Source organism: Pan paniscus, chromosome 16, assembly GCF_029289425.2.
Source record: "Pan paniscus chromosome 16, NHGRI_mPanPan1-v2.0_pri, whole genome shotgun sequence".
NCBI lineage: Eukaryota > Metazoa > Chordata > Mammalia > Primates > Hominidae > Pan > Pan paniscus.
In genome coordinates, this window is record NC_073265.2 from 52,289,185 (window position 1) to 52,314,078 (window position 24,894).

Sequence of the window (24,894 nt, forward strand, 5' to 3'; positions counted from 1 at the left end):
CCCTCCTGGGCAGTTAGGTTAGTGGAAGAAACCCGATAAAATCTTGGAGAGGAATTTGATCATTCTCTGAAGGACTTACAAGTTGTTTGGCCTGCCTAATCTGCTCAGATACCGTCCGGGGAATATTCGGTAACCATGCAGTACAGACTGTGAATTATTCTGTGGGGACTATTAACAAGACCCTCACCAACCCTGCCTCAGCTGATCTCAGGGCTTGGGGGCAGCCCCCTCTCCTTCCCTCCCACTGAAGCTCTGAAAAAAAGCAGCCTTTCCCCCTTGGGGGATGGGAGGAGTAGTTAAAAATAAGAAGTGTTGGGGGAAATCCTCCTCCTTCCAAGCACAGCTCACCCGGCAGAGCCTCCTCAGAGTTGCGGCTGCGGATGCAATGACTTAGCCAGGTTAACGCCGATCCCATGTTTTCCGAAACCTGGCACCTAAGCATCTCACATGGAAGGCCGACTCCCTAAAATCAGTGCAAGAAAAATGATAACAAGTTATATCCGGAGGGACCTCGGGGATTATCTACCCGCTGGATTTAAAGTTGAGGAAGCCGCGGGCAGCAAACAAGGTCTCACAGTTGCTGGTGGCAGAGTAGAGACCACAGACCAAATTGCCTAAGTCTAAACTCAATGTTCTTTCCCCTTAGACTGCCACCCGCACACACACGCACACATGCACACCTTTTTGGAGGCACTGCACAGCAAGCACAGAAGTAGGCCACTGAGTCCTGTGTCCCTAAAGTATTTGACTGTCCCTCCGCTGGGGGAAAGGGCAGGCAGAAAACAAGACTCCGTGTGCTGTCGCTGTGCCGCCCCCTGCCTCTCTGACCCGCGCCCGCAGAGAAAGTCTCAAGAGCCGCCCCAGGCTTTCTCCCACGTTCTCCCTTTCTCTGCTGCAGTTGAGTTTCCAGAGCGTAAGCGCGCAGGATGACACCTGGCTGGCTGAGAGCTGCCGGGGAGGCGCTGGCGGGTGCCGAGAGCGCACTGACCCTGACGCGGGGTGCGGCACGGCTGGGAAGCCCCCGGGCCTTTGGCTAAGCGCGCCGGAGGACGGCACAGGGGGGCGACGCGCATCCGCCACCTGGTCCGCGCTCTCCCGGCCTCCGGCAGCTCAGGGCGGGCTCGGTTGGGGACCCTAATGGCTGGGTGCCGGCCCTGGGAGAAGGGGACGCGGAGGGCGGAGGGTTGCGCCTCGGCCCCGGCTCGGCCCCAACGCCCTCTCCCTGGCGCGCAGGTTTAGAAACAGGGCGGCCTCTCCGGCCGCCGCCTCGGCGGCTCGGGTCCCCATATATAGTCATATCCACCGTCAACTGGGAGGCCGGCGGCCGGCAGCGAATGGGCGAGCGGCCCCCGCGGGAGGAGCGGGGAGGGGGCACGGGGCGGAGGGAGGAGAGGAGGAAGGGGGGCAGGAGAAAAAAGCTTTTCCAAAAAAGTATTGGCTGTCTTGAGGAATGCGGTCGCCCCCTTGGGAAAGTACATATCTGGGAGCAGCAGGCGGCTCCGCGCTCGCACTCCCGCTCCTCCGCCCGACCGCGCGCTCGCCCCGCCGCTCCTGCTGCAGCCCCAGGGCCCCTCGCCGCCGCCACCATGGACGCCATCAAGAAGAAGATGCAGATGCTGAAGCTCGACAAGGAGAACGCCTTGGATCGAGCTGAGCAGGCGGAGGCCGACAAGAAGGCGGCGGAAGACAGGAGCAAGCAGGTCTGCGCCTCCCCGGCCCTGCGCCCGCGCCCAGAGCGCCGGGACTCGGGCCTGGCACCCCCGGCTGGATCCCCACCCCGAGGACTCGGGGAGCCACCACCCTACCCCCACCACCACCCAGGGCGGCCAGGGCGCGCGTCTGGAAAGAAGGAAGGGAAACGCAAGAGCCAGGCTTAGTCTAACTTTGTAGTCTGGTCTGAGGACGCTTATTTCCCTTCTCTGGTTCCCATGGCCCGCGAAATCAAGTCCTAGAGGCGCTTTATTCTCAGGACTGGGAATCAGTTTGGGGGAGGGAGGAGGACACCCGGTTCCCGGGGACGTTTGAAGGAAGGGCGAGGGATGGAGAAAGGGGGTCGAGTAACTCAAGTGTTAGAAGTTCGTTGACTTTTGACTGGGGAGAAAGGAACCTTAAACTTGGGGAGGAGAGGGGAGTCCTGGAGTTGTTACCTAAGAACAAAGATGGGGCGGAATGGAGGCTACAGCCCGAAAGCCAGGCCAGCAGTGGCGTTCTTCTGTGTCCCCAAGTAGTGGACTTGAGCCCGCTGAGACCTCGGCAGGAGTCTCGTCCCAGGGCAGGTGGGTGTGCGGGGTGAGCCGCGGAGCGGTTCCAGCTCGGGTAAAGAGGAAGTTACCTCGGGTCCTTTGCACTCCAACTCGGCGGCGCCCCGAGCCCGAGGGGCCCCAGCCAACCCGACGCCCGTGTGTTGTGTGTGTCTAACACCCGGTCCGTGCCGGCCGCCCGCGCCCGCCCGCCGCTGCCCCCAGCTCGAGGAGGACATCGCGGCCAAGGAGAAGTTGCTGCGGGTGTCGGAGGACGAGCGGGACCGGGTGCTGGAGGAGCTGCACAAGGCGGAGGACAGCCTCCTGGCCGCCGAAGAGGCCGCCGCCAAGGTACCCGGGGCGCGCGGCACGGCGTGGCGCACGAATGGCTAACTCTTTCTCTTTCTCTCTCTCCCTCCCTGTCTTTCCCTCTGTCTCTCCCGCTGTCCCTGTCCTTCTGGTTCTGTGCACCCACACCCCTCCCCTTCGGGATCACGCTGCCTGCTGCACCCCCCTCCCTCCCTGTACCCCCTGGCCAACTCCCAGCTGGAAGATGAGCTGGTGTCACTGCAAAAGAAACTCAAGGGCACCGAAGATGAACTGGACAAATACTCTGAGGCTCTCAAAGATGCCCAGGAGAAGCTGGAGCTGGCAGAGAAAAAGGCCACCGACGTAAGTGCACGCTCACACTGCTTCCCTCACCTCTTGCCTGCGTGGCCACTCCGGGGTCACCACAGGGCTGGAGAGCAATGGAGGAAGTTTACCTTTTCCTGCTGGACACCTGCACACAGCCCTGCCATGGCCCAGAGCATTGGATGCCGCCTCTGACTGCTACTGCACACATTCATTTATATTTCATCCACTCCTCTCTTCTTCTCCTTTCCTTTACCTCCCTGGGGGTGGAGGTGGGTGGATGAGAGGCTGGGAGAATAGAGCAGCTGAAATTGGACTCTGGAGGTGAACTTCACCTCCCTGGTGGCAGAAAACCCTTGAGGTGTCATCACCAAGGTTTGTGTAGAGAATGCCAGGTTTTCTTCACTTTCTTTCCTTTTGCCGTCTCCAGTGGGTGGGAAGTTCTGGGTTTGGTGGTGGGGCTAGTCAGGGTTCAGAGAACCTGGCCTCTAAATGAAAGAAATGACACAGCGGTACCTTTACTTAGATGGCTGCACTTCATGGTGGGGCACAGAGACACTTTGAGGCTTCCTTTCTCATTAGTGTAAGCCTTAATCCACCCCTTAAGATCTGCCTGGGAAGATGATACTTGCTTGGGTCTGCAGTCTGAAGGCACTAGATCCAGAAAGTAAGCTGTGAGTTATATATAGCTCAGTGCTTTATATGGTATAGTGAGCTAGCTGCCCCCTGCCCCTCCTGCTGGCCCCGCCCCCACCTGTCAGCCTTCTGACAACCACCACATAGTTGCAGGGGTGATGCACACAGCTAAGGCTCTCCTAAGCTCTTTGTCCACTGCCCTTTGGAAGCTTTTTAATTGAGGGCTTGCCTCTTCTGCCTCGGAAAGTCAAGCCAAAGGACCAACTTCTTTTCACACCATTGGATTCCATTCTAAAAGCTAATTAAGCCTAGAGGCCCAATTAGAAAAGAATTCCTTGGGAAGTTGGTAACAATTCCAAGAATGTGTGAGCACCAGGGAAAGCTATGCCAGCAGTTGAAACACCGAGAGCAACAGCAGACTTTTTTATATGAAAGTAACATGCAAATAACTGAAGGGTCTCAGGTCTTGAAATTAGCAAAGTCTTTTGTAGCATGAAAGGCTTGAGATGTATATCCAGGTGTGCTTTGTAAATGAGAACTCCAGAGAGGACATTTAGGATCTGACAAAAAGAAATTTTCAGTGAAAATCAAGCTTCCTGGAAAGGGGATTTGGGGGGAAGCACTGATTTCGCTAAAACATTTAAATTCTAAACTACCTGGCTTTGGAAAAAGAGCCAAAAACCATATATAACTCTGAGCCTACTTTGTATAATGCAGATCAGATGCCTGCTCTATATATGGCTAAATGGAAGATGCCTGCCTCCCGCAAATTCTCCAGCAGGACGTTTATTTAGCTTTTTCAAAAGAGCTGCTAATAGATCAAGGAAAGATATTCCTTATAAGGAAAAGAATGCAGAGAATTTGAAAATAGCCCAGTAAGACTGAAGGCAAAAGAGGGAGAAAAAGGTTACTACAATTCTTAAGGGGAAAAAATAGGATAATAATTATTGTAACTATGTAGTGCTAACATGTCTTTATTGAAAAGTCTTGTTGAAGGGAGCACTGGAATGGGGTGGGGCAGAAATGGGAAAGAAGTTATTTAAAGTCAGCTGGTGTGGGAAGCAGCAGGGGAGGGAGCTTCTTGAATCTTGTTTTGGTTATTTTTCCCACTGGGAAACTGCCCCTAAATCTGGCATATATGGCTTTTTTGGTAGTGTATTGATCACATTCCCTTTTAGGACACTTTAGGTTGTCTGGAGTTTGGAGCCCGTAGGAATATTGAAGAAGTTAGTGAAGAAATGCTATACAGTCATTTGTTGATTAATGAAGGGGGATAAGGTCTGAGACATGTGTCATTAGGTGATTTATTCATTGTGCAAACACCATAGAGTGTATGGTACTTACACAAACCTAGAGGGTTTAGCCTACTAAACACCTAGGCTACAAACTTGTACAGTGTGTTACTGTACTGAATACTGTCAACAATTGTAACACAAATCACCAGGCGATAGGAATTTTTTAGTTCTATTGTAATCTTATGAGGCTACTCTCATATATGCAGCCCCTCATTGACCAAAACATCATTATGCAGTGCATGACCATATTGAGAGTATTAGTTTTTTATTTACTAAAAAATAGTCAAAACTTGAGGAGGAAGAGACAGATGTCACTAGAAAAAGGGAGAAGTCCGGTAAGGGAGAAGTCAGCTTCCTGAGGTGGAATCGTATTACCTTTGGGATTAGGACATTTCATTGTCATTATTCACCAATGTAAAACACTTTTACATTTTTCTACTATTATTACTAAAAACATTTTTCTACTACTTTACCGATGTACTTTACAAATCCTATTCTGGAAGTGGGCTCTACCTAGCTTAGAAGATTGTCATTCAGGAGTAGTATCCCTGATGGTCTTGTTTCGAATTTTGTGTTGTCTTTCCACCTAAGTCAAAAGTGAGGCTGAAGAGGGGATCGAAGACTCCATTTTTTTCTGGCCCCCAATCTCTTCCCCAGTAACTGTGATATATCTGATATTTATAGCATATGAGTCTTTATCCCTTTGTAGGTCTTTACTTCTTAACTTAGGGATTCTCAACCTTCTCTAAACATAATCACTTAGGGAGCTTTTAAAACCCAAAGTTAGGATGCACCCAAAGCCAGTTAAATCAGAATCCCTGGGGATGCAACCCAGGCGGCAGCATTTAAAAAATACCCAAGTGATTCCAACCTACAGACAAGGATGAGAAAACTCTCCTAAACTCTTGTATAATGACATCGGCATGAAAATGAACTCACCTGAAACTGACCTTCCCAGGACATTAAGTCACTAGTTGGCTGCTTATGGCACTTGCCAGTGTCCAGCAGTTTCCTGGCTGCTCCTGGAGGTTGCCAGACACCCGGTTCCCCCATTCTCAATGTTGGAGGCCCACAGTCTCTGCACTTAGGGGACCAGCTGTAACCTCCCCACCTGACCAGATGAACCGCGGGGAAACAAAGCGAGAAGCTCCCACCTACAGGATGCAAGGACCCAAGCTGGGATTTGTGAGAGTCTCAGCAGAGGCTGTGAGGAACTCCACAGAAAGTGAGTCAGGAAAGCAAAAGTTCCTTGTTAGGGCTTGGAGGAGGAGAGGGTTGTCAAGCATGTTTTCTTTATTATTCCCACACATAAGGGAGCTGGCTTTAAGAGCTTTCTGTGACAAACCTGAGGAGAAAAAGCCCTGAGACTTAGAAGGCATTTAAGAATACAGCTCAAGGGGGAAATCGGTGGAGACTGTATCTGCGGTGGTTTTCTCCACCTGTACCCAGAGGCTCTCTCATAGGGTTCTGTGGCTTTCCTTGGGGTGCCTTTTAAAGGCATCCCAGTCCAGCCCAGGACTGATTGGATTCCAGGAGATCTCAGAGGCTGGTCTGACACCAAAGAAGGCTGTAAAGAGAAGAGACCATTTGGATGACTGTTTTCATGGAAAGTGAGCCCCAGGGAGGCTGGCCTGAGATTACACAGCTGATTATGGGCCTCAGCCTGACTCTTAAAACAATGCTTGTGTATTTCTTAATCGTAGCTATCATTTGAGTTTTTAACTATGTACAAGGTATTGTGCTAAGCGCTTTATAGTCCTTCATAATTCTCATAGCAGCCCCATGGGGAAAGTACTATTATTATTCCCACTTTTACAGATGACGCCCAGAGAAGACAAGTTATTTGTCCGAAGTCACGCAGCAGGAAACTAGGAGCCAGAGTCAACCTAGGAAAACTGCATTTAGAACAGGAGGTCTAACCACTGTGCTCTACACGCGGGTGGTTTTCACTTCGTGAAGTTTTGGGGAATGGGGGTAGTGCTGGGGTTATAATCTTGCGGTTGGGATCAGGCCCTTTAGGGCATATTCCGGCTCCAGACCCGCCGCTCAGCTTCTCTGGCTCCTGGGCATGGGAATCTGGACTCGGGAGCGGAGCGCTCCCGCGGCCAGCAGGAGTCGCTATTGCCCTTAGCAGCCAGCTCCGTTACCCCGGGTCACCACGGCGCCGCGGAGGGGCCCTAGAAGTGGAAGCCAGAGCCCTAGTGCAGTGGCCTCCCGGAGCGCCCAGCTCACCAGGTACCCCCGCAGCGCGCCGGGAGCGCCTTTCTCCCCGCCGCCGCGAGCATGCGCAGTGCCCCCAGCCAGTCCCGGGATCCACGGCGCGCGCCCCTCCCAGCCGCGCGCGCCCGCCTGCGGTTTGTCTGCGCAGCCCTGGAGGCCGCGACTTCCGGACTGCTCCTGGTCGCAGGGGGCGCCGCCGTCGCACAGAGAGGCCTGGGCGGGGCGGACCGGCGCTAGGCAGCCAGGACAGCCGCGGCAGCCGGGTCCGCAGGGCAGCAGCCGGCCTCTCCCACTGCAGCCCTCCCGCCCGCCTACCGTCCGGCGCGATGGCGGGGAGTAGCTCGCTGGAGGCGGTGCGCAGGAAGATCCGGAGCCTGCAGGAGCAGGCGGACGCCGCTGAGGAGCGCGCGGGCACCCTGCAGCGCGAGCTGGACCACGAGAGGAAGCTGAGGGAGACCGTAAGGGATACACCCATCACCCCGCAGCCCCCAGAGGCGCATCCTCCCCGGGCAGCCCCGCGGCGCCCCGCAGGGCCCTCCTGCATGCCCCCCCCCTGCGGGCCCCGGTCCCTCGTCCCCACGCCTCCAGGGCGCACCTGGCGCACCTGGGCCAGCTGGCGGCGGGCTCTGGGGAGGGGCCCGGCCTGTTCTCCTCAGCCTTTGTTTTCCATCTTGCTGATCCAAAGTAAACGCTCCCAGGGGAAACGGGTGGTGTTGAGAAGGTTCTGGAAGGAGCATTTTCCCAGGGAAGGTCTGTTTCTGGGGTGGTGGCTTTCGGTCGTGTCTGTGCGTCCCCGGGAGGTGCACTTTGCGCTGCTGGCTTGCTTTACTCTGAGAGTGGAGAGGGAGGAGGTCCTTCCTCTTGGAGATCCGTACTTTGAGAAGGGGCGCCGACAGGTCAAGTGGGAGAGGCACTGTGGACTTGGGGCCCGGGGATGCTACACTCCGCCGTTCCCGTCGACCCTGTGGTTTCCCGGCGGCCTGTGTCTCCGAGGCGGTAGACAGACATTGACAGCTTGACAGCGCCGCGTTCTGCTGGAAGAGCTAACATATAGTGCAAAACCCTTCACCCGTCCCTTTTTTCAGCAGTCCTCCTTCCCTTTTCTCTCATACAGATAGATAATCCTTTGTTACCAAGTCTTGGAAAAAGTTGGCGAAATGTCAACAGTTATTGGGTGTATTCTCTTGCGGGCTTCCCCTCCCCCTTGTTAAATGTAATACCTGGCTTCCTTCCTTTCTTCTAAGGCAAATGTATCCAGCAAACACGAACAGGATTTCAGAGGTAGTCTAGTATTGGATATTTGTCGATTTTGTGTGTGTGTGTTTTTAATGAAGATACTGAAACAAACACCTTGGGAGTTTTATGACAATTGATAGTATGATGTCCTGCTGTGCTTAATATACGGGGTTGTTCTGAGTTGAGTAAATCGTTCTGGTTAAGTGTTTGTAAATGGCTGTATGGCTGGCCACAGAAACTTCAAGACCTGAAATGGTCCTCTTCAGAGGAAAGCTCAACTAGAGAAAGTTTCAGATAAAATACAAGCAGGAATAAGAAAATTAATAGGCAAAAGAGAATTCTCAGTATTTGCTTTATAGGGCGAGTCAGCAAAAGTCCTGTGGATATCCCTGAACTTGGCTGGGTGGTAAACTAATTCCGACTCCCTAACTGGCTAGTAGCTGTCCTTGAACCATTAGAACTATATAGAATATGATGGATAAGAACAAGAACTTTGGACCCAGACTGTCAGAACTTGAATCCTGTCTCCACTACTTACTAGCAGTGGGCAAGTTACTTAATCTCTGTGTTTCAGTTCCCTGTGTGTAAAGTGTGGATAGTAACAGCATCTACCTGTCGGTTAAAGGAGTTACTATGTAAAGACAGTACACTGATGCTTGGCGCAAAAGGGTAAGTGCTGTGTGCCCGCTGTCATTAAAACTGCACAGCCCTGGCAGCCCAGTGCTCCTTCACCTTCAGTTCCCTACCCAGCAAGGGGTCTTAAAGATGGCCTGCTCATTTCATGACATCATAAAACACTTCATTTACTGCTTTTAATCAACATTTGTTGGGGCGGGGGGCTTGAATGAAGAGGAAGTGGGCGGGCTGGTAGGCATGTTTGATAGGTTGAAGTGGTATCAGTGGTAGAAGTCTGAGGTCTCCTCACCCTGCTAAGAAAGAGTATGTGTGACCCTATGCGGGAGAGCCTTGTATTGGCTCCTGGCCTAGTGATTGATGTTAGACACAAAAGATAAATTTTATGAAGGGCACATTATTACTTTTATTCTTACCTTCTCTTTTGCACATCGTTTTTATAACAGAACTCTTCCTGTGCCAGTTGGCTAAAGATAATACTTTCGTTCTTTTCACGGCTTTATATCAAAAGTGGTTTAAGTAGTTTCAATTTTTTTAAGTAATCTTTGCAAACAGTCTACCTGGGTGATTGATTGAACACAGAACCTTTTAAGACAGCAACTTGAGGACTGGATCAGACCATTGAAGAGAGACTTTCAGGCTGCAAGTTGTTCCTAACTTCTGAAATTGGAACTTAAATGTAGCTAACTTAGGTATTTAGATGTAGCTTGGGCTGTGAGTTAAGCTAGCAGTAACAGTTTCTTTTGGCAGCCAAGATAAAGGTTTAGTGACAAAACCATGAGCCACTGCAAAAAATATTTGACCAGAGAGTTGGCCTAAATTCAAATACTCAGACTGTAGTTAATAGGCCCTATTAAACCAGCCCTTACCTTGGAAAAAGCAGCCATCCCTTACTTCCTCCTAGTCTGTGTTTCCAAGGTGTGTGGATCCTTCAAAATATTGGAATGAGGCTACTTTGCTTGACATGATTGATTCCAGATCTTGTGACCCACTAGGGTTATGTTTGCTTTTTTTCATTATTTAAAGAAAAAGGCAGGAAGAATCTTCCTTTCTGAGTAGTATCCAGCAAACAAGGAGACAGGGAGTTGTGGCCAGAAGGTTCTTAATTAGTAACATGATTAAATCATGGGAAATAACCAATTTACAAAAATTCCCAGCACTTTCCCTCTTTACACTTGGTAAATATTTCCGGGATAGGAAAACCGAGGGTGCATTTTGTGCTTGCATTGGCACTCCCAGAGTGGCTGTAACTGGAATGTATACTCTCGATTTCCGCTTTCATATGTAGGCAAGGCAGAGGCACTACAATGCCTTGTTCATGTCTGTTCTCCCTCATTATACAAATATGCCTCATAAATTATGGGCTTTGGCACACACACAGGAGGTTGTGTTTATCTGTTATCCATGGGAGTGCCCCTTAATGTCATCAGTGTTTTTTTTTTCCCCCCCTTTCCTTACCATATAAGGGCAGAAGTTTAGCTTGGCTGTGGTCACTTGGTCTTACACAGCAAGTTGGGTGAAACCTTCTTCGTATAACTACAGTTTGCATGAAATAGAAAGACCTGACCTTTGATCATCCCAAGTTCCACTCCAGTTCAGTCAGGACTTTGGAAACATATTCCAGAGGATTGATTTCTAGAGTGTAATATTCTCCCACCAGTATTTTTTCTTAATAACCTTAACTGGAATACTTTTTTAAAAAGTAAAAGTCACTGCCATTTTTAATTTTCTGTTGTTGTATTGGCTAAAACATCTGGATTTCATGAAAATCTAGGCCTCATAAAATTTTTTTTTTTTTTTTCAAATCTGATTTGGGATAATATTATACTATGGTGGGGTGGGCATGCCCTTGATTTCTATATAGTACCATGTTGGGGTGGGGGAATGGGGTGCCTGCCCTTAGAGGAGGGTCATATGCATTGTAAGGCACCTCAAGTACAGAGCACCAGGAAGTTACTTAAAAACATCTGCAGGAGGACATTGGTAGCCTTTACTAATACAGCAGTCTCTTTTTTGAGTAGTTCATTAATTGTTAGAACACAATAGCACTTTTGAAATAAAAGAAACTAGCATCCCAGATTGAAAGACTTCACTGGCAGTCAGCACATGGGCTGCTGTTAGAAGAAAGCTAACTTGGCTGGGTGCAGTGGCTCATGCCTGTAATCCCAACACTTCGGGCGGCCGAGACGGGTGGATCACCTGAGGTCAGCAGTTCGAGACTAGCCTAGCCAACATGGCAAAATGCCATCTCTACTAAAAATACAGCAATTAGCCGAGCATGGTGTCACATGCCTGTAATCCTAGCTACTGGGGAGGCTGAGGCAGGAGAATCGCTTGAACCCGGGAGGTGGAGGTTGCAGTGAGCTGAGGTCATGCCACTGCACTCCAGCCTGGGAGACAGAGCTAGACTCCATCTCAAAGAAAAAAGAAGAAGAAGAAGAAAGCTAACTCAGTACACTAAGAGTGATTTACATGCCTGCAAATAATTTGTGTCTGGGGTCTTGACCCTCCCCAAATGCCTTGTTATTTATATCTCTGCTTTTAGATAGCAGATGGTCATGTGTCTATGGGCTTGTACCGGCAGAGGCAACAGCAGGTCCTTAAGACTCCCCAAGTGCCATGATGAAAAGAACCTTAGAAAATATTGAAATAATCTCAAAACTTAAAAAAAAAAATACCAGAAATAAAAGCTAGTAAAGGTGAGAGGTGTGGGGCTTTTGGAACATAGAGCGTAATAAATCAGAATAAAAAGTAAAAATAAGAAAGAGAAAAAAGTGGCCCCGATTAAATTATAAAATTAAGCATATCTTGAATTCTAACGAGCCAAACAAAAATTCTGCTAGGCCAGTATAATAGGGCCTGCAGAGCCTGTCATGGGTTCAGGGTTTTCCCATAAAGATAGGTGTACCTCAGATACTACTCCTAGGTCCTGGCTTTAACCTCAAAGCCCCTCTGCCTGTCCTGCTCTGAAACCTCTGGGGCAGTAGGCATTGACTTCTGGGCTAGGGAGTAAATGTTCCGTGTCCTTATGTGAGCTTCCTATTACCCATTAGCATTGTTTTATGAAGTTTTCAATTTTATATCCTGCCTAATTTCAAAAAGATTGTGATAATCACTTTAGCAGATGATTTGCATTGCAGCAACTGTTCTCCCAGTCCTGGTTAGGATCTGTGCCTGAGGCCTTTTTTGGGGAGTTGGGGTGGGGGCCGGAGAACATCTCAATCTGATCTCAGGAGAGATAAAGACACAGGAGTGAGAACTGCCAGTTCCAAGGTTTCCGTGATGTTCCGGGAAGCCAGGAGAAGTGACATAGTGGAGAGCCGGCATGCTGGGAGCCTAGTGACTTGGATTTTAATCCTGTCTCCCACTGATGGCTGTATGGCCTCCACATACTTCTGTGCCCAGGGTCAGAGTTCCCTCCTGCCGCCTGTTTTTAGTCAAGAGCTAGAAGAATAGCCAGCTTCTTTGGGTGGTGGCAAAGGGGATTGTTTATTTATAGTACAGATTCCTGCCCTCCCCCTTTGACCTCCTGAATCAGAATCTCTAGGGACAGGGCCTGGAAGTTTGAATTTTTTTTTTTTTTTTTTGAGACAAGAGTCTTGCTCTGTCACCCAGGCTGGAGTGCAGTGGCATGATCTCGGCTCACTGCAGTCTCTGCCTCCCGGGTTCAAGCAATTCTCCTGCCTCAGCCTCCTGAGTAGCTGGGATTACAGGCATGTGCCACCATGCCTGGCTAATTTTTGTGTTTTTTGTAGAGACGGGGTTTCACCATGTTGGTCAGGCTGGTCTCGAACTCCTGACCTCATGATTGCCCGCCTCGGCCTCCCAAAGTGCTGGGATTACAGGCGTGAGCCACAGCGCCCAGCTGAAAGTTTTTTTTTTAATGCTCATCTCTGAGTTGATTCTGACACTCAGCCACTTGTGGGAATTGCTGATCTGGACAATGCCTAGGGATCCTTCTAGCTAAAAAATTGAGACCCTATTTTTTGGATTTACAGGGCCTCCTCAGGAAGGGGCAGCCACTCTCAGGTCTGCTGTGTGTGGCCTACCATTCCTCCCACTATATCACAAACTGGCACCTAGAAACTGGTCTCCATGCCCAGTCGTTGCTGGGGCACCCTGTATGAAGCCCTGCTGGCTGGTATTCCTGTAGGACATATTCTCTGATGTCCAGGAGTCTGAGGTTCTACAGAATGCCCCTGGGGAAACAGGAGTGGCATTTAGACAACAGCATTCTGTAAACACAGTGCCAAGAGCTAAGGGAAAGAATGGGGGTGGGGGTGATCGGAGGGAAGACACGGATGGATTGGTAGGGGCCCTTTGGGTAGGAAGATCTCATGTGCAAGGCTGGAATGAACATGAGGTGCTGTCTCCTTCCTTTCTGGTGACTCGGCTGTGTGTGGAGCTGGGGATAGAGACCTGTCACCCAGAGGGTTCTTTCCCCAAAGCATAAACAGTCGTCTTTCTGTGAGTACAAAGTCCTTGAGGTTTAGGCCCAGATCTAAAGCAGAGCAGAGAACTTGGAACTTGGTAGCTTCAAAAAGGTTTTGAAAATCTTGCTGGCATTTCTCTAATAGGCCATAGCCTCTGTAACAAGGTTATTTGCCATCATATTGAAAATGATAAGAAAGGGGGAAAGAAAAGAAAGTGTACAGTGCTTTTGAGTACATAACCTAGACACTCTATGGAGGCTTTTTGTTGTTGTAGGGCTTTTGGTTTGTGTGCTTGGTTTTTTTGTGTGGCTTTAAATTTTGTTTTGTTTTGTTTGCCCTTTGTTTTTGCTTCCGCTTTGAGTCTCCCCCCCACCCTCAAAAGGAATAGAATTTTACTGGAAAATGAAAATATAAAAAAGTGAAGAAATCTTACCTGACCCAAAAGTATATCCTTAATATATACATCCTTCCAGTAATAGTAATTAAAAAAAAAAAAAGCCTAATGGTTTTTAAAAGACACTTCCCTATAATTGAGAGATTTGTTATCCTATTACCCTCACCCTTCAATACACACACACACCAGAAACAACAGTCATCTGCCAGTAATTCCTAGCTGGGTCCAGTTACCAGCTGTGCACTGATAATCATTTACTTTGTAGGCAGTACAGTTGTAAATGCTCTTCCTCTGATTTATTTCACATTTGCCCTGCTCCCTGCCTCCATCAACCAATTACTACATTTTTGTCAAGATAAAAGTGTATTTACATGTTTTTATAGAGTCCTTCACCGTGGTTGGAGATGCCCTACTCACCTCTCTTCCCAGATAAGACTTGGCATTTAAAATCTTACAAATCTAGGTGAGCAAAGAGCTGAAGGTTCTCAGATTCCTTTGATTAAAGACTATGACCACAGTTTCTAACTACATTTGCATTTCCAACTCTGTATTGTGGATCCATAAGCTGAGAACGTTGCTTTTATTAAAATTAGGTTGGTTTTACTCATCTTACTGAGCCCATACTCTGTGCAGAGAACTGTGAGTTCTCTGGATGTGAGCAGCTTACAGTTCAATGACAAAGACAGGGCTGTGTGTAGAGAAATTTGTTATCCTATTACCATGGGTCCCTAAGTGTGTATTGTAATTTCTAGAAAACTCCTAAGTGTTCTGAAAACCCCACCACCCCTTAGTGAACATACATTCAAAGTGGATGAGGATATTTTACCTGATTAGTAAATTCCATCTCCCACTTCCATGCACAATATTTAAACAGCCACCAGTGCAAGTGTGTATAATGGACCATCATAGTCTTATAAGTGTTCTGAGGCTCATAGCAACAATTTCTTATGACAGGAAAAAAATCATTGCCTCTCAAAGAAACCAACATTTTATTTCAGTGACAGATACCAAGTAAAAACAGTACTTGTATTATTTTTCTTTTTAGGAGTTTGATACTTTTCTTGTATTAACCTTGACTTCAAAGAAAAATCATAGGCTTACATCAAAAACACTTGGGAAATTTGTCTTGGCTGTGTTCCAATGAGGCCAGTTATTCTAAAAGGGGTTACTGGATTGTGTTGGGCCTTCATGTGGTGTATTTTAGAACCACTGAATTTTAAACTATTTAAGTTCCTTTGTAAGGATCCTATGATAAAGTGGCTTGAAGGAAAGAGTTGAGTGAAACTCTTGAGTCCGATTTCTGGCTGTACTGCTATTGTCTTACATGGCTGAGCCTGGGTAAGTCTTGTCTCAGTTCACACTTCAGGCCCCCAGTGAGTGAGGTGGCTGTGATGACACTCTTGTTTAACAGGCAAGTAAAGCCAGGGTGTTGAAATCTACGGAAGTGGGCCGGGCGCGGTGGCTCACGCCTGTAATCCCAGCACTTTGGGAGGCCAAGGCAGGTGGATAAGGAGGTCAGGAGATCGAGACCATCCTGGCTAACACGGTGAAACCCCGTCTCTACTAAAAATACAAAAAAATTAGCCGGGCGTTGTGGCGGGCGCCTGTAGTCCCAACTACTCGGGAGGCTGAGGCAGGAGAATGGCGTGAATCCAGGAGGCGGAGTTTGCAGTGAGCTGAGATCGTGCCACTGCACCCCAGCCTGGGTGATAGAGCGAGACCCTGTCTCAAAAACAAAACAAAACAAAAAAATCTACGGAAGAAAGGAACCATGTGAAAGAGCGTTTGCTAATGATCTGTCTGTCTGATGAGAATTGTGTGTATAGATTTGTGTATACACAAATATGGATGTTCACTGTATAAATCAATGTGTAAATGTGTCCGAGAACTCCAGAGTTGATGAGGGCTTGTAATGCACTTAAAGGTAGCTCACCACAAGACAGTCTTCCTATCTGAAATCAGCATTGCAGTCCCAGCCATTTCCTGAAGCTACCACCCTCACTTTCTCCCCAACTCTGAAATGCTTTTCACTCTCTACCTAGGCTGAAGCCGACGTAGCTTCTCTGAACAGACGCATCCAGCTGGTTGAGGAAGAGTTGGATCGTGCCCAGGAGCGTCTGGCAACAGCTTTGCAGAAGCTGGAGGAAGCTGAGAAGGCAGCAGATGAGAGTGAGAGGTGAGAATGCCTCATCAGCCATCTTTTGCAGCTGCCTTTCCTGGTGCAATAAACCGGAGGGCTCCTGTGATCTTTGAGGTTTAAGAATTTTTCAGTCCCCTGGTGATGGGATCATTTCCTCTATTGATCCCAGGTATAACTCGGTTGGTTTTGTTCATTTAGCATTAGTGAAACACCTACTATGTCCAAAGCACTGTCCTAAGCCCTAAGGTTACAAGGAAGAAGATGATCTTGTTCCTGCCCTCACAGAACTCACCATCTAATGAGGGAGACAGACATGTAAAGGAGAAATGTCAGGGATACAAGTTGGCCCTTTCACTCCTACTGACCACAGAGCAATTGTGCATTTTTTAAAGTGTAACTTTATTTTATAATATACAAGGAGGCTTAGGTGTAAATAAAGGAACTGTGGACTATCGGTTGTCAAAATAGCTTAACAAATAGGTGGAAGAAAAAACACAAAGCAGAAACATGGTCTGCAAAAGTAAAATATTTTGGACTTGGTGTTAGTAATACACACAACACACATGCACACAAATAGTCAGATGCTCGTGTGTTCTGAGCCCACCTCCACTGTAATCTGGCTGTAGCTGAATTATTACTCAGATTCAGCTTTGTGGTAGTAAAGGAAAGCATGGTTCGTATAGACCAGCACAGCCTTGTGTGGTCTAAAAGGCATTTTCCCTTATGCTCAACTGTTGGAAGTAAGGATTTGCCATATTGCATAGAAGTACTTCAAGAGAGACTCCATGAGGTGAGAGAGCGTTCTGCCGCTTGAGGGATGGCATAGCATGAAGGGGCTCAGAGCACTGAATGTGTATCTGTCTGTGCTGTGACCTGGGCAAGTGAATGCAGTCAGTCACCTTGTCCATTTCTTACTCTTTGAAGTGACCCTACCACCAGGTACCAGGTATAAAGAGTGATTTCAGACTTTAGGATTAAAGAAGATTTTTAGCTAAACTTTTTAGGCCATTATTCACCGCTGCTTAGTGTTTCTTCGCTAACCAAGCATTTTGGACTTCTTTAAGATGACTAAGCATCTTACAGTATACGCATAAGAGCAGTTTTGTGGCTGACTTCTTTCTGAAATATACTTGTTAGTGTGCCTTAAAGGCAGTCTGGTAATGTTAGACTTCGGAGTAAAGGGGACTTGGGGATCATTTAGTCCCTTAGTTTTACAAATGAGAAAAGTAGGGCTCAGAGGCTGATGTGACTTGCACCAAGGCTCACAGCATATTTGTGGCTAAGCCAAGACTCCGACCCAGATCTCCTCAACTGTATTCCAATGCTTCATCAAGAGATAGTGGGCCAGATGTGGTGGCTCACACCTGTAATCCCAGCACTTTAGGGGGCCGAGGCGGGCAGATCACTTGAGGCCAGGGATTCGAGACCAGCCTGGCTAACGTGGCATAACCCCTAAATCTACTAAAAAATACAAAACTTAGCCAGGCGTGGTGGTGCACACCTGTAATCCCAGCTACTCGGGAGGCTGAGGCAGAAGAATCGCTTGAACCCAGGAGGTGGAGGTTGCAGTGAGCCAAGATCACACCACCGCACTCCAACCTGGGTGACAGAGCGAGACTCTGTCTCAAAAAATAAAAATAAAAAAATAGTGGTTCACTTATACTGCCTACTTAAATTTTGATAAATGAATTCCATTTTACATGACTTGTTATTCCATATATCTGTAAAATATCATAGGTCAGTTAGTATTTTTCTGAAACATTACACCATGCTATAGGACCCTAATATACACCATGCCATAGGACCCTAATACACTCAGTGTAGAGGACAGTGTCAGGCCTGTCTCCCAGCATTGCTGTCATGAAAGGGTTCCATTACAGGTAAAACTTAATTTGAAGCATTCAGTTGAACCATAGGAAATTGCCATTATTACTTGTCTGAAATGGTCAAATATCAGCATTTTTTGTGGACTTAATAGTTTATTAAATCTAACATTAAGTCTAATATTTTTGTTTATGGGTGGCAGGGTAAGAAGATTCTTTGTAGAAAGAGGTATATAAAGATAAGTTTGATTTTGTTCTAGCTTTGGTTCATGTGCAAGCTGAGGCTTCCCACAGGAAAGGCAAGAAATCTCATTATCTTTTTAATAGTAAAGCATATTGGCTTTTCCGGTTTCATACCCCCAAGATTCAGACAGATTCCTGACATGGTACCTTTCATCATCATTAATGTTAGATACCTGATAGTTTCATCAGTACTCAAAGTGAGAGAGTTCACTCACAGTGAACAGAGAGAAATGTGTCTCTCTTTTCCACCTTTAGCTCTGGAAATTGTTGTTTCCTGGTTTGGAAAATAAAAGTAGCTCTGTGCTCTATTTTGGTCTACCACTTACACTAAGCCTCACAGGCCACAGCAGTGCAGTGTGCATTTGGGAAGTTCAGCTCTAAATCTTGGGTTTTCTTGCTTGTCTTTCTTTTCAGAGGCATGAAAGTCATTGAGAGTCGAGCCCAAAAAGATGAAGAAAAAATGGAAATTCAGGAGATCCAACTGAAAGAGGCCAAGCACATTGCTGAAGATGCCGACCGCAAATATGAAGAGGTCAGATCCTGGGGCCCAAAGCCTTGTGGACTCCCAGCAGTGGCCTTCAGGAAGCCAGGGAGCAATGCACAGTCTTGATTCCCGAGTGAGGCCATCTGCTTTGTTGGCAGAAATGGGTGGTTTTGAGAAGCAGAGTTCCTTTGTGTCCAGAAAACGGTTCTAATTTTAATCCTGCTAGGGGATCCCAGGCTTTTTCAGGAAGCCGATCAGTAGCACTGGGAAGAAGGACCAAAACTCCTCTCCCCCAACCACAAAGACCTGGACAAAAGATCTTTGGCCGGAAGGGAGAGTTGGGCCCTGTGTCTTGTGAAAGGAGGCTCTCATGCTGTCATGGTGCAAGTCATTTCTTCCCAGAGTGACCTGGCACATCCAGATTGGGCAGCTTAGAGACCACAGACAGTTTCTCAGTGGATTCACAGAGGCCTCTCTCCTCAAGGGTGGTAGAAAACTATTATCAACGCAGGTTTTCAGCAGAATTTGCTCCTGGTCGTGTCCCCATGAAAACAGCCTCCTGTGATAAGAGGCAACATGATTATTAAGGTTTCTGTTTTTTCCTTATTGGATCACATTGTGGCTATCCTGAAACAGCATTGCCCCTCCTTTTTATTACCATTATTACCTTCAGATTACACTATGCTCACAAGTTTTGATCTGCTTCAGAGGCTCCCTTCCTCTCTCTGGTTCTTCCACTAAATACAAATTTGATTTTGTCAGTTATCTCACCAACTTGTCTCACGTTAGTGTCTCTTGTATTCTTCCACTGCAGTAAGGAGGTAGATGCACAGATCAGCCATCAAATTGATGGAGTTCTTAGGTTTACTTTGTTTTCCTGGCAGCCCCCACCTTTTTAGTACATGTCTCATCCTACTGCTGTTTTTGAGATTGTGAATGTGTATTTTATCCCTCCTTCCGCATTTTGGTCTGGCTGCCGGTTCACCTAGGTCAGACTTCCAATTGAGACTGCCCAATCACAGCTAACCATTCTGAGTCAAAGCAGAAGCCTCTGATCTCCTCTCTGCTGGCACTCCTAATAGAGAGTTGCTTCTCTCTGGTCTACCAGAAAGAGGATCATATTGTTTGTAGACAAAACCCTTAGGGCCTGATGGGATCTGATCTCTACCCCCATGCCCTTCTGTTACACAAAGCTTGCAAGACCCATGGTGTGTGTGTTGTGTTTTCCTGCTGCAGGTGGCCCGTAAGCTGGTCATCATTGAGAGCGACCTGGAACGTGCAGAGGAGCGGGCTGAGCTCTCAGAAGGGTAAGCGGGCCCGGCGCCAGGAGGCCACGAATGGGGTGCTGCAGAGCAGTGACTAAACAGCATGACCTTCTGGCAGCTGCACATTACCTGTTTCAGCTCCGGGCTCCTTTTGTGCTCATTTGATGTGGATGAGCCACGAGTATGGAACATGGAGGACTCGTGTGGGGTGTCTTATGTATGAATGCGTGTATCACTGCATGCCTTACCTGCACACTGATTTTGTGAATGGCCTTGTGCATTTCCTGTGTCCACTAACAGCCAAGTCCGACAGCTGGAAGAACAATTAAGAATAATGGATCAGACCTTGAAAGCATTAATGGCTGCAGAGGATAAGGTACTGATGGCTCGTGTGGTTTTTAGGTTTAACTGCAACCCAGACATCTTTCAGCTTCCAATGCCTCCTGGTTCGTTTGGTATAACGACTGCACCTTCACTTCACCCTCTGCTATTTATATCTTGCTTTAAGTGCTTTCCCTTGGTCCTTTATGCTCCTTTGTTTTCCCTTCATAAATGCTCTTTGGGCAGCCAAAAAAGGAGCCAAATTATCGCACTTCAAAGTTGTTGGATTTGGTCACCCTGCCTTCTGCTGTTGCGAGGTTGGGGGGCAGTGTTCCTGGCAAAACTAAACATTTTAATACCTGATGATTTGGCTACTTTAAGGCAGCCCTTCGTCTCTAGGACTCAGTTTTCATTTTTTCCCATCCCTCTCCTTTTTCTCTCCTCCTTCCTTTGGCTTGTCTCCCACCCTTTCTGCCTCTGATCGAAAACATTAGCAAATGTGCCGAGCTTGAAGAAGAATTGAAAACTGTGACGAACAACTTGAAGTCACTGGAGGCTCAGGCTGAGAAGGTAGGCCAGGAGGATGGTGTGGGGGAAAGGCATCTTTTAAGAGCTGCTCAAAAGAGGCCCTGCCAGAAAGCAACACTTACAGTAGACATTTTAGTGAATGGCAATATTGTGAGGTGATTTTTGGAGAGTTACTAGATAACAAATTCTTTTTTTTAACTAGAGAATTTATTTTATGTTAGGGATATGAGGCATCAATTTAATTTAAACCAAGTGCCAAGTGGATAAGTTATCTTGTTGTTATCCCATGTAAAACAATAGGCAAGAAAGCAGAGAATGTATTGCAGTGTGCCATTTGATATCAGAGGTTCCATTACCTCCTAAGAGATCCTTAACATCTGTTGGCTGGGCTGGCGAGTTCTTTGCATGAGAAGCCATGAGTAGATTGAGCTGCAGCCTGACATCTGGAATGCTCTTTCTAATTACAGTACTCGCAGAAGGAAGACAGATACGAGGAAGAGATCAAGGTCCTTTCCGACAAGCTGAAGGAGGTAATATGAGAGTTGTGGATGAAGCCAACTGGATTTTAAATGAGTTTGTTTTCATGGAACCGGTCAGGGCCTTTTCATTTTAAAGTTCCAATGATCCAAGTCAGGAATATTCAAAGGTCGCCTTGGAGTTTATGTACTGTGCTAACTGCCATTTCTCACAGAGGTGACTGAAACTGACAAGTAGTTTCTGATCCATTTTATAGGTGATGTGCTTCATTTTCATCCTCTAGTTTTCCCTATGTTTGTAGCTACAGGAAACATAAAACTTCCCAACTTTAACTCAAATAAATCATTACAGGCTGAGACTCGGGCTGAGTTTGCGGAGAGGTCGGTAACTAAATTGGAGAAAAGCATTGATGACTTAGAAGGTAAGATCTTAAGTAGTGTTTTTAGTTTAATCCTTATGGTTGAATACCAATCTGGCAAAACAATTTTCCAATTCAAGGGCATCCACATTGATACGCTCCTTTGCACTTGCACATTCTTCCTGTCTGTCCTCTGGGGTTTTCCTCTGTGGCTCTTGAACTCATGAACCTAAGTCTTCTGCTCACGAGGTGACTAGTTAGCCACCAGCCATAGTGGCAAATGCCATCCAGCTTGACTTCATGCTCATTAGAAGTGTGGCAGGTTTATTTTTCACTGTGAATGAGGTGCTTATTGGTGAGAATGACTCTAGTATATTTTATATCTTTAGTGTTACTTCCTAATTAAATTGGGAATGATGTGGTGATTGTGGTCTTGTTTTTAGAAGAACCCATCTTCTTCCAAGTATGAATTCAAAGTAAGGATTTAGGGGTTTTTTTTAAGTCATATATTATCTTATCAAAATACTTTATATCCTGAAGGAGGAGGGAAAAATTATACTTAAGCATTTCTTCCCTAAGGCACTTAGGTTTTATTTTAGTAATAACCACTCTATCTCACAGATATCCTAAATGTTGAGCTTTGAAGCTTGTGAAGGATTAGCTGTGAACAAGAAAGAAAAAAGACAAATATCTACATCACAGAAGGGATTAGAGAAGGAACTAGTGTTTGGTGCAGATAATAACCAAAATAGTGGAGAAGAGAGAATGACAAATGGTTGCAAAATGATCTGCCAAAGTGCAGCAAAGTATGAAACCTGCAGCATTACAAAAACTAAGTTGCAGACTTGCCATATAAAGTGTGGCGCCCATTGCTTTTCAAGCCTCCTGGACCAGTAATAGGCAGCTTGAGTGGGAAGACCACAGGAGTAGCTTAAATGGCACTAAGAAATTGCTATCCCAGTGGTCTAGTGTGGTCAGGAAGTCAGTGGTTTGAAGGTGGAACCAGATAAGGACTACAGGCTGTAGTCACAAATTGTTCTTCCAAAACACTGCCCTTGCATTTTTTTCCCATTGTTTATAGCTGCAGATGGCTGACTACTCCAGTGTAATTAAAATATAGCTCTGCAAAAGAAAGATGTTCCATTAGCCCCTGCCTCCCCTCACCAGGAGACAGCCTTCTGTGGTTTCGTTTAGGATTTAACATGGTTTACTGATATACCTACCATATTTGTTATGATTTTCATATTGAGTCTTTCTCATTTTATTTTCTAATGGGTTTTGTTCTCTTTGTTTTTGTTTCAATTTACTTAAAACAAAACGCACGCCTCCTGCATTGGCCACCTGCTGCGGCACCAACCCCTTCATGCATTGCCCTTTTCTTGCTGCTGTGTTGGGATGGTGCGCGCACCACCCTCACTCACCCTCCATTTCTTGATCACTCTCCATGTTCTTGCACCTCTGCCTTCCACTTCCTGGTCATAGACGAGCTGTACGCTCAGAAACTGAAGTACAAAGCCATCAGCGAGGAGCTGGACCACGCTCTCAACGATATGACTTCCATGTAAACGTTCATCCACTCTGCCTGCTTACACCCTGCCCTCATGCTAATGTAATAAACTCACCACCATGCCTTCCTTGCTCCCTAATCTCCATCTTTGCACTCTTGTGTTCACCCTTTTTGTCATAACCTAGAATAGTCATTGTTTTTTCACTTTCTACTAATATAAAGGCCAATTAGATTAAGTCTGTCTATACAAACCATTTTCTTTTCAGAATCCGTTTATTTTGTAAACGCTGAACTAGAGCAGTGAACTAGAATGAGTGACCTTGAGCACTGTCCTTTTGGGAAATTAAGCTAAACTCAAGTAAAACTAGAAGGCCATGCCGTTTGTTGTACAGGAACTTCTCAAAAAATATCAAAATTTGTTTCCTGAAATTCAACTAAGTACAACATAATCATTTTCGTTAAATATAATTTGAAGGAACCCTTAAAGTGTCAGGTTATTGAGAATCTGAGGATAAGGAAATTGGCATGATCCAATACAGCCTTAACAGTGGTACTATAAAAGATCATCTCTTTTACTTTTAAGAATTCTAGAGTAGGCCAGGCACAGTGGCTCACGCCTGTAATCCCAGCACTTTGGGAGGCCGAGGCGGGCGGATCACGAGGTCAGGAGATTGAGACCATCCTGGCTAACACGGTGAAACCCTGTCTCTACTAAAAATACAAAAAAAATTAGCCGGGCGTGGTGGTGGATGCCTGTAGTCCCAGCTACTCAGGAGGCTGAGGCAGGAGAATGGCAAGAACCCGGGAGGTGGAGCTTGCAGTCAGCCGAGATCGCACCACCGCACTCCAGCCTGGGCAACAGAGCGAGACTCCGTCTCAAGAAAAAAAAGAATGGTAGAGTAAAAAGAACCCTCTGCTGAGTAACCAAGCCTTTAATTTTGTGTTTTTATGAAAGGAATTAAAATACCCACGATAAATATTTACCACAACCTGTGTCAAAGAAATGGGAAATTAAACACAGATTGTACAATGTGAGCTTGGGAGTTAATGGCCCAGATTTTACTGTTAGGCAGTAAGAGTTGGAGTAGGTAGTCTTGTTATCATGAGAAGAAACTTGAACAGATATAACTAATTTACATATTACTAACCAAACTTAAACATTAAACTTTTTCTACTACTTTAAATTCTAACCTGGAATGTTTCAGAGTTCTTCATTCTATCATCACCCTGAATTCCATTGAAGCTGGAAATGTCATTTTCCAAGCCCACCTGTCATTCATTTACCCATGCAGAAAAAATGGTAACTTGAAGAGAGTGGCATGTGCCTGCTGCCTCTTAGAGGTTATAGAATCCCCACACTCAACAAAAAAGCCTCTAGAGACATGACTGTTGCCATGGAAACCAGAGAAAATGTGTCTTCTCATCCCTCATTTGTAAATGAGGGGGTGGAGCAGATCATCTGTCTCTAAGGTCTTTTTCAGTGCTAAAATGTGGTGATTCTTTGGGGAAAACTTTTTGCATCAGGTATGATTAAATATTCTGAAAGATGAGTGTAGCTTAAAATTTGTTTTGTTTTTAAATTCTGTTCATGGGTCTTCTTAAAATGGACCCTTGCCGAAAGGCGGCCTGTGACGGCCTCAGGTGGGAAGATGGACGTCCTTCCAAGGGTGTGGCTGGCAGTGGGGTTTGCATGACTGCTTCTTGTCTGTGTTTCAAGTGCTCTCATCTATTGGTTTGGTTTCCTTTTTTTTTTTTTTTTTTTCTCATTGTGCCACTTTTTTTTTCCTCCCACCTTTTTATCTTCACGCAGATAAGTTTCTTTGCTTCACTTCTCCCAAGACTCCCTCGTCGAGCTGGATGTCCCACCTCTCTGAGCTCTGCATTTGTCTGTTCTCCAGCTGACCCTGGTTCTCTCTCTTAGCATCCTGCCTTAGAGCCAGGCACACACTGTGCTTTCTATTGTACAGAAGCTCTTCGTTTCAGTGTCAAATAAACACTGTGTAAGCTATTTCTGTTTGCTATTCTTTT

The 24,894-nt window shown here is 46.6% G+C and overlaps 1 protein-coding gene across 37 annotated transcripts in view; it reads left to right on the forward strand.

The window, feature by feature from the left end:
- The first annotated feature begins 1,358 nt into the window (after positions 1-1,358).
- The window catches only part of TPM1 (tropomyosin 1), a 29,359-nt gene continuing 5,823 nt past the window's right edge, over positions 1,359-24,894 (forward strand). For 2 of the 37 annotated variants that reach the window (XM_055098196.3, XM_003827932.4), the window contains exons 1-8: positions 1,423-1,700; positions 2,466-2,591; positions 15,763-15,896; positions 18,341-18,458; positions 19,647-19,717; positions 20,491-20,566; positions 20,992-21,054; positions 21,353-21,422. In XM_055098196.3, the coding sequence (XP_054954171.1) occupies positions 1,587-1,700; positions 2,466-2,591; positions 15,763-15,896; positions 18,341-18,458; positions 19,647-19,717; positions 20,491-20,566; positions 20,992-21,054; positions 21,353-21,422 (772 nt within the window). In that variant the 5' untranslated portion in view covers positions 1,423-1,586. Of the gene's footprint in view, positions 1,701-2,465; positions 2,592-2,786; positions 2,913-6,988; positions 7,483-15,762; positions 15,897-18,340; positions 18,459-19,646; positions 19,718-19,975; positions 20,052-20,490; positions 20,567-20,991; positions 21,055-21,352; positions 24,422-24,676; positions 24,875-24,894 lie in introns of those variants that run through there. The other 35 variants (XM_055098191.2, XM_008953259.5, XM_003827927.6 and 32 more) reach the window with 35 other exon arrangements.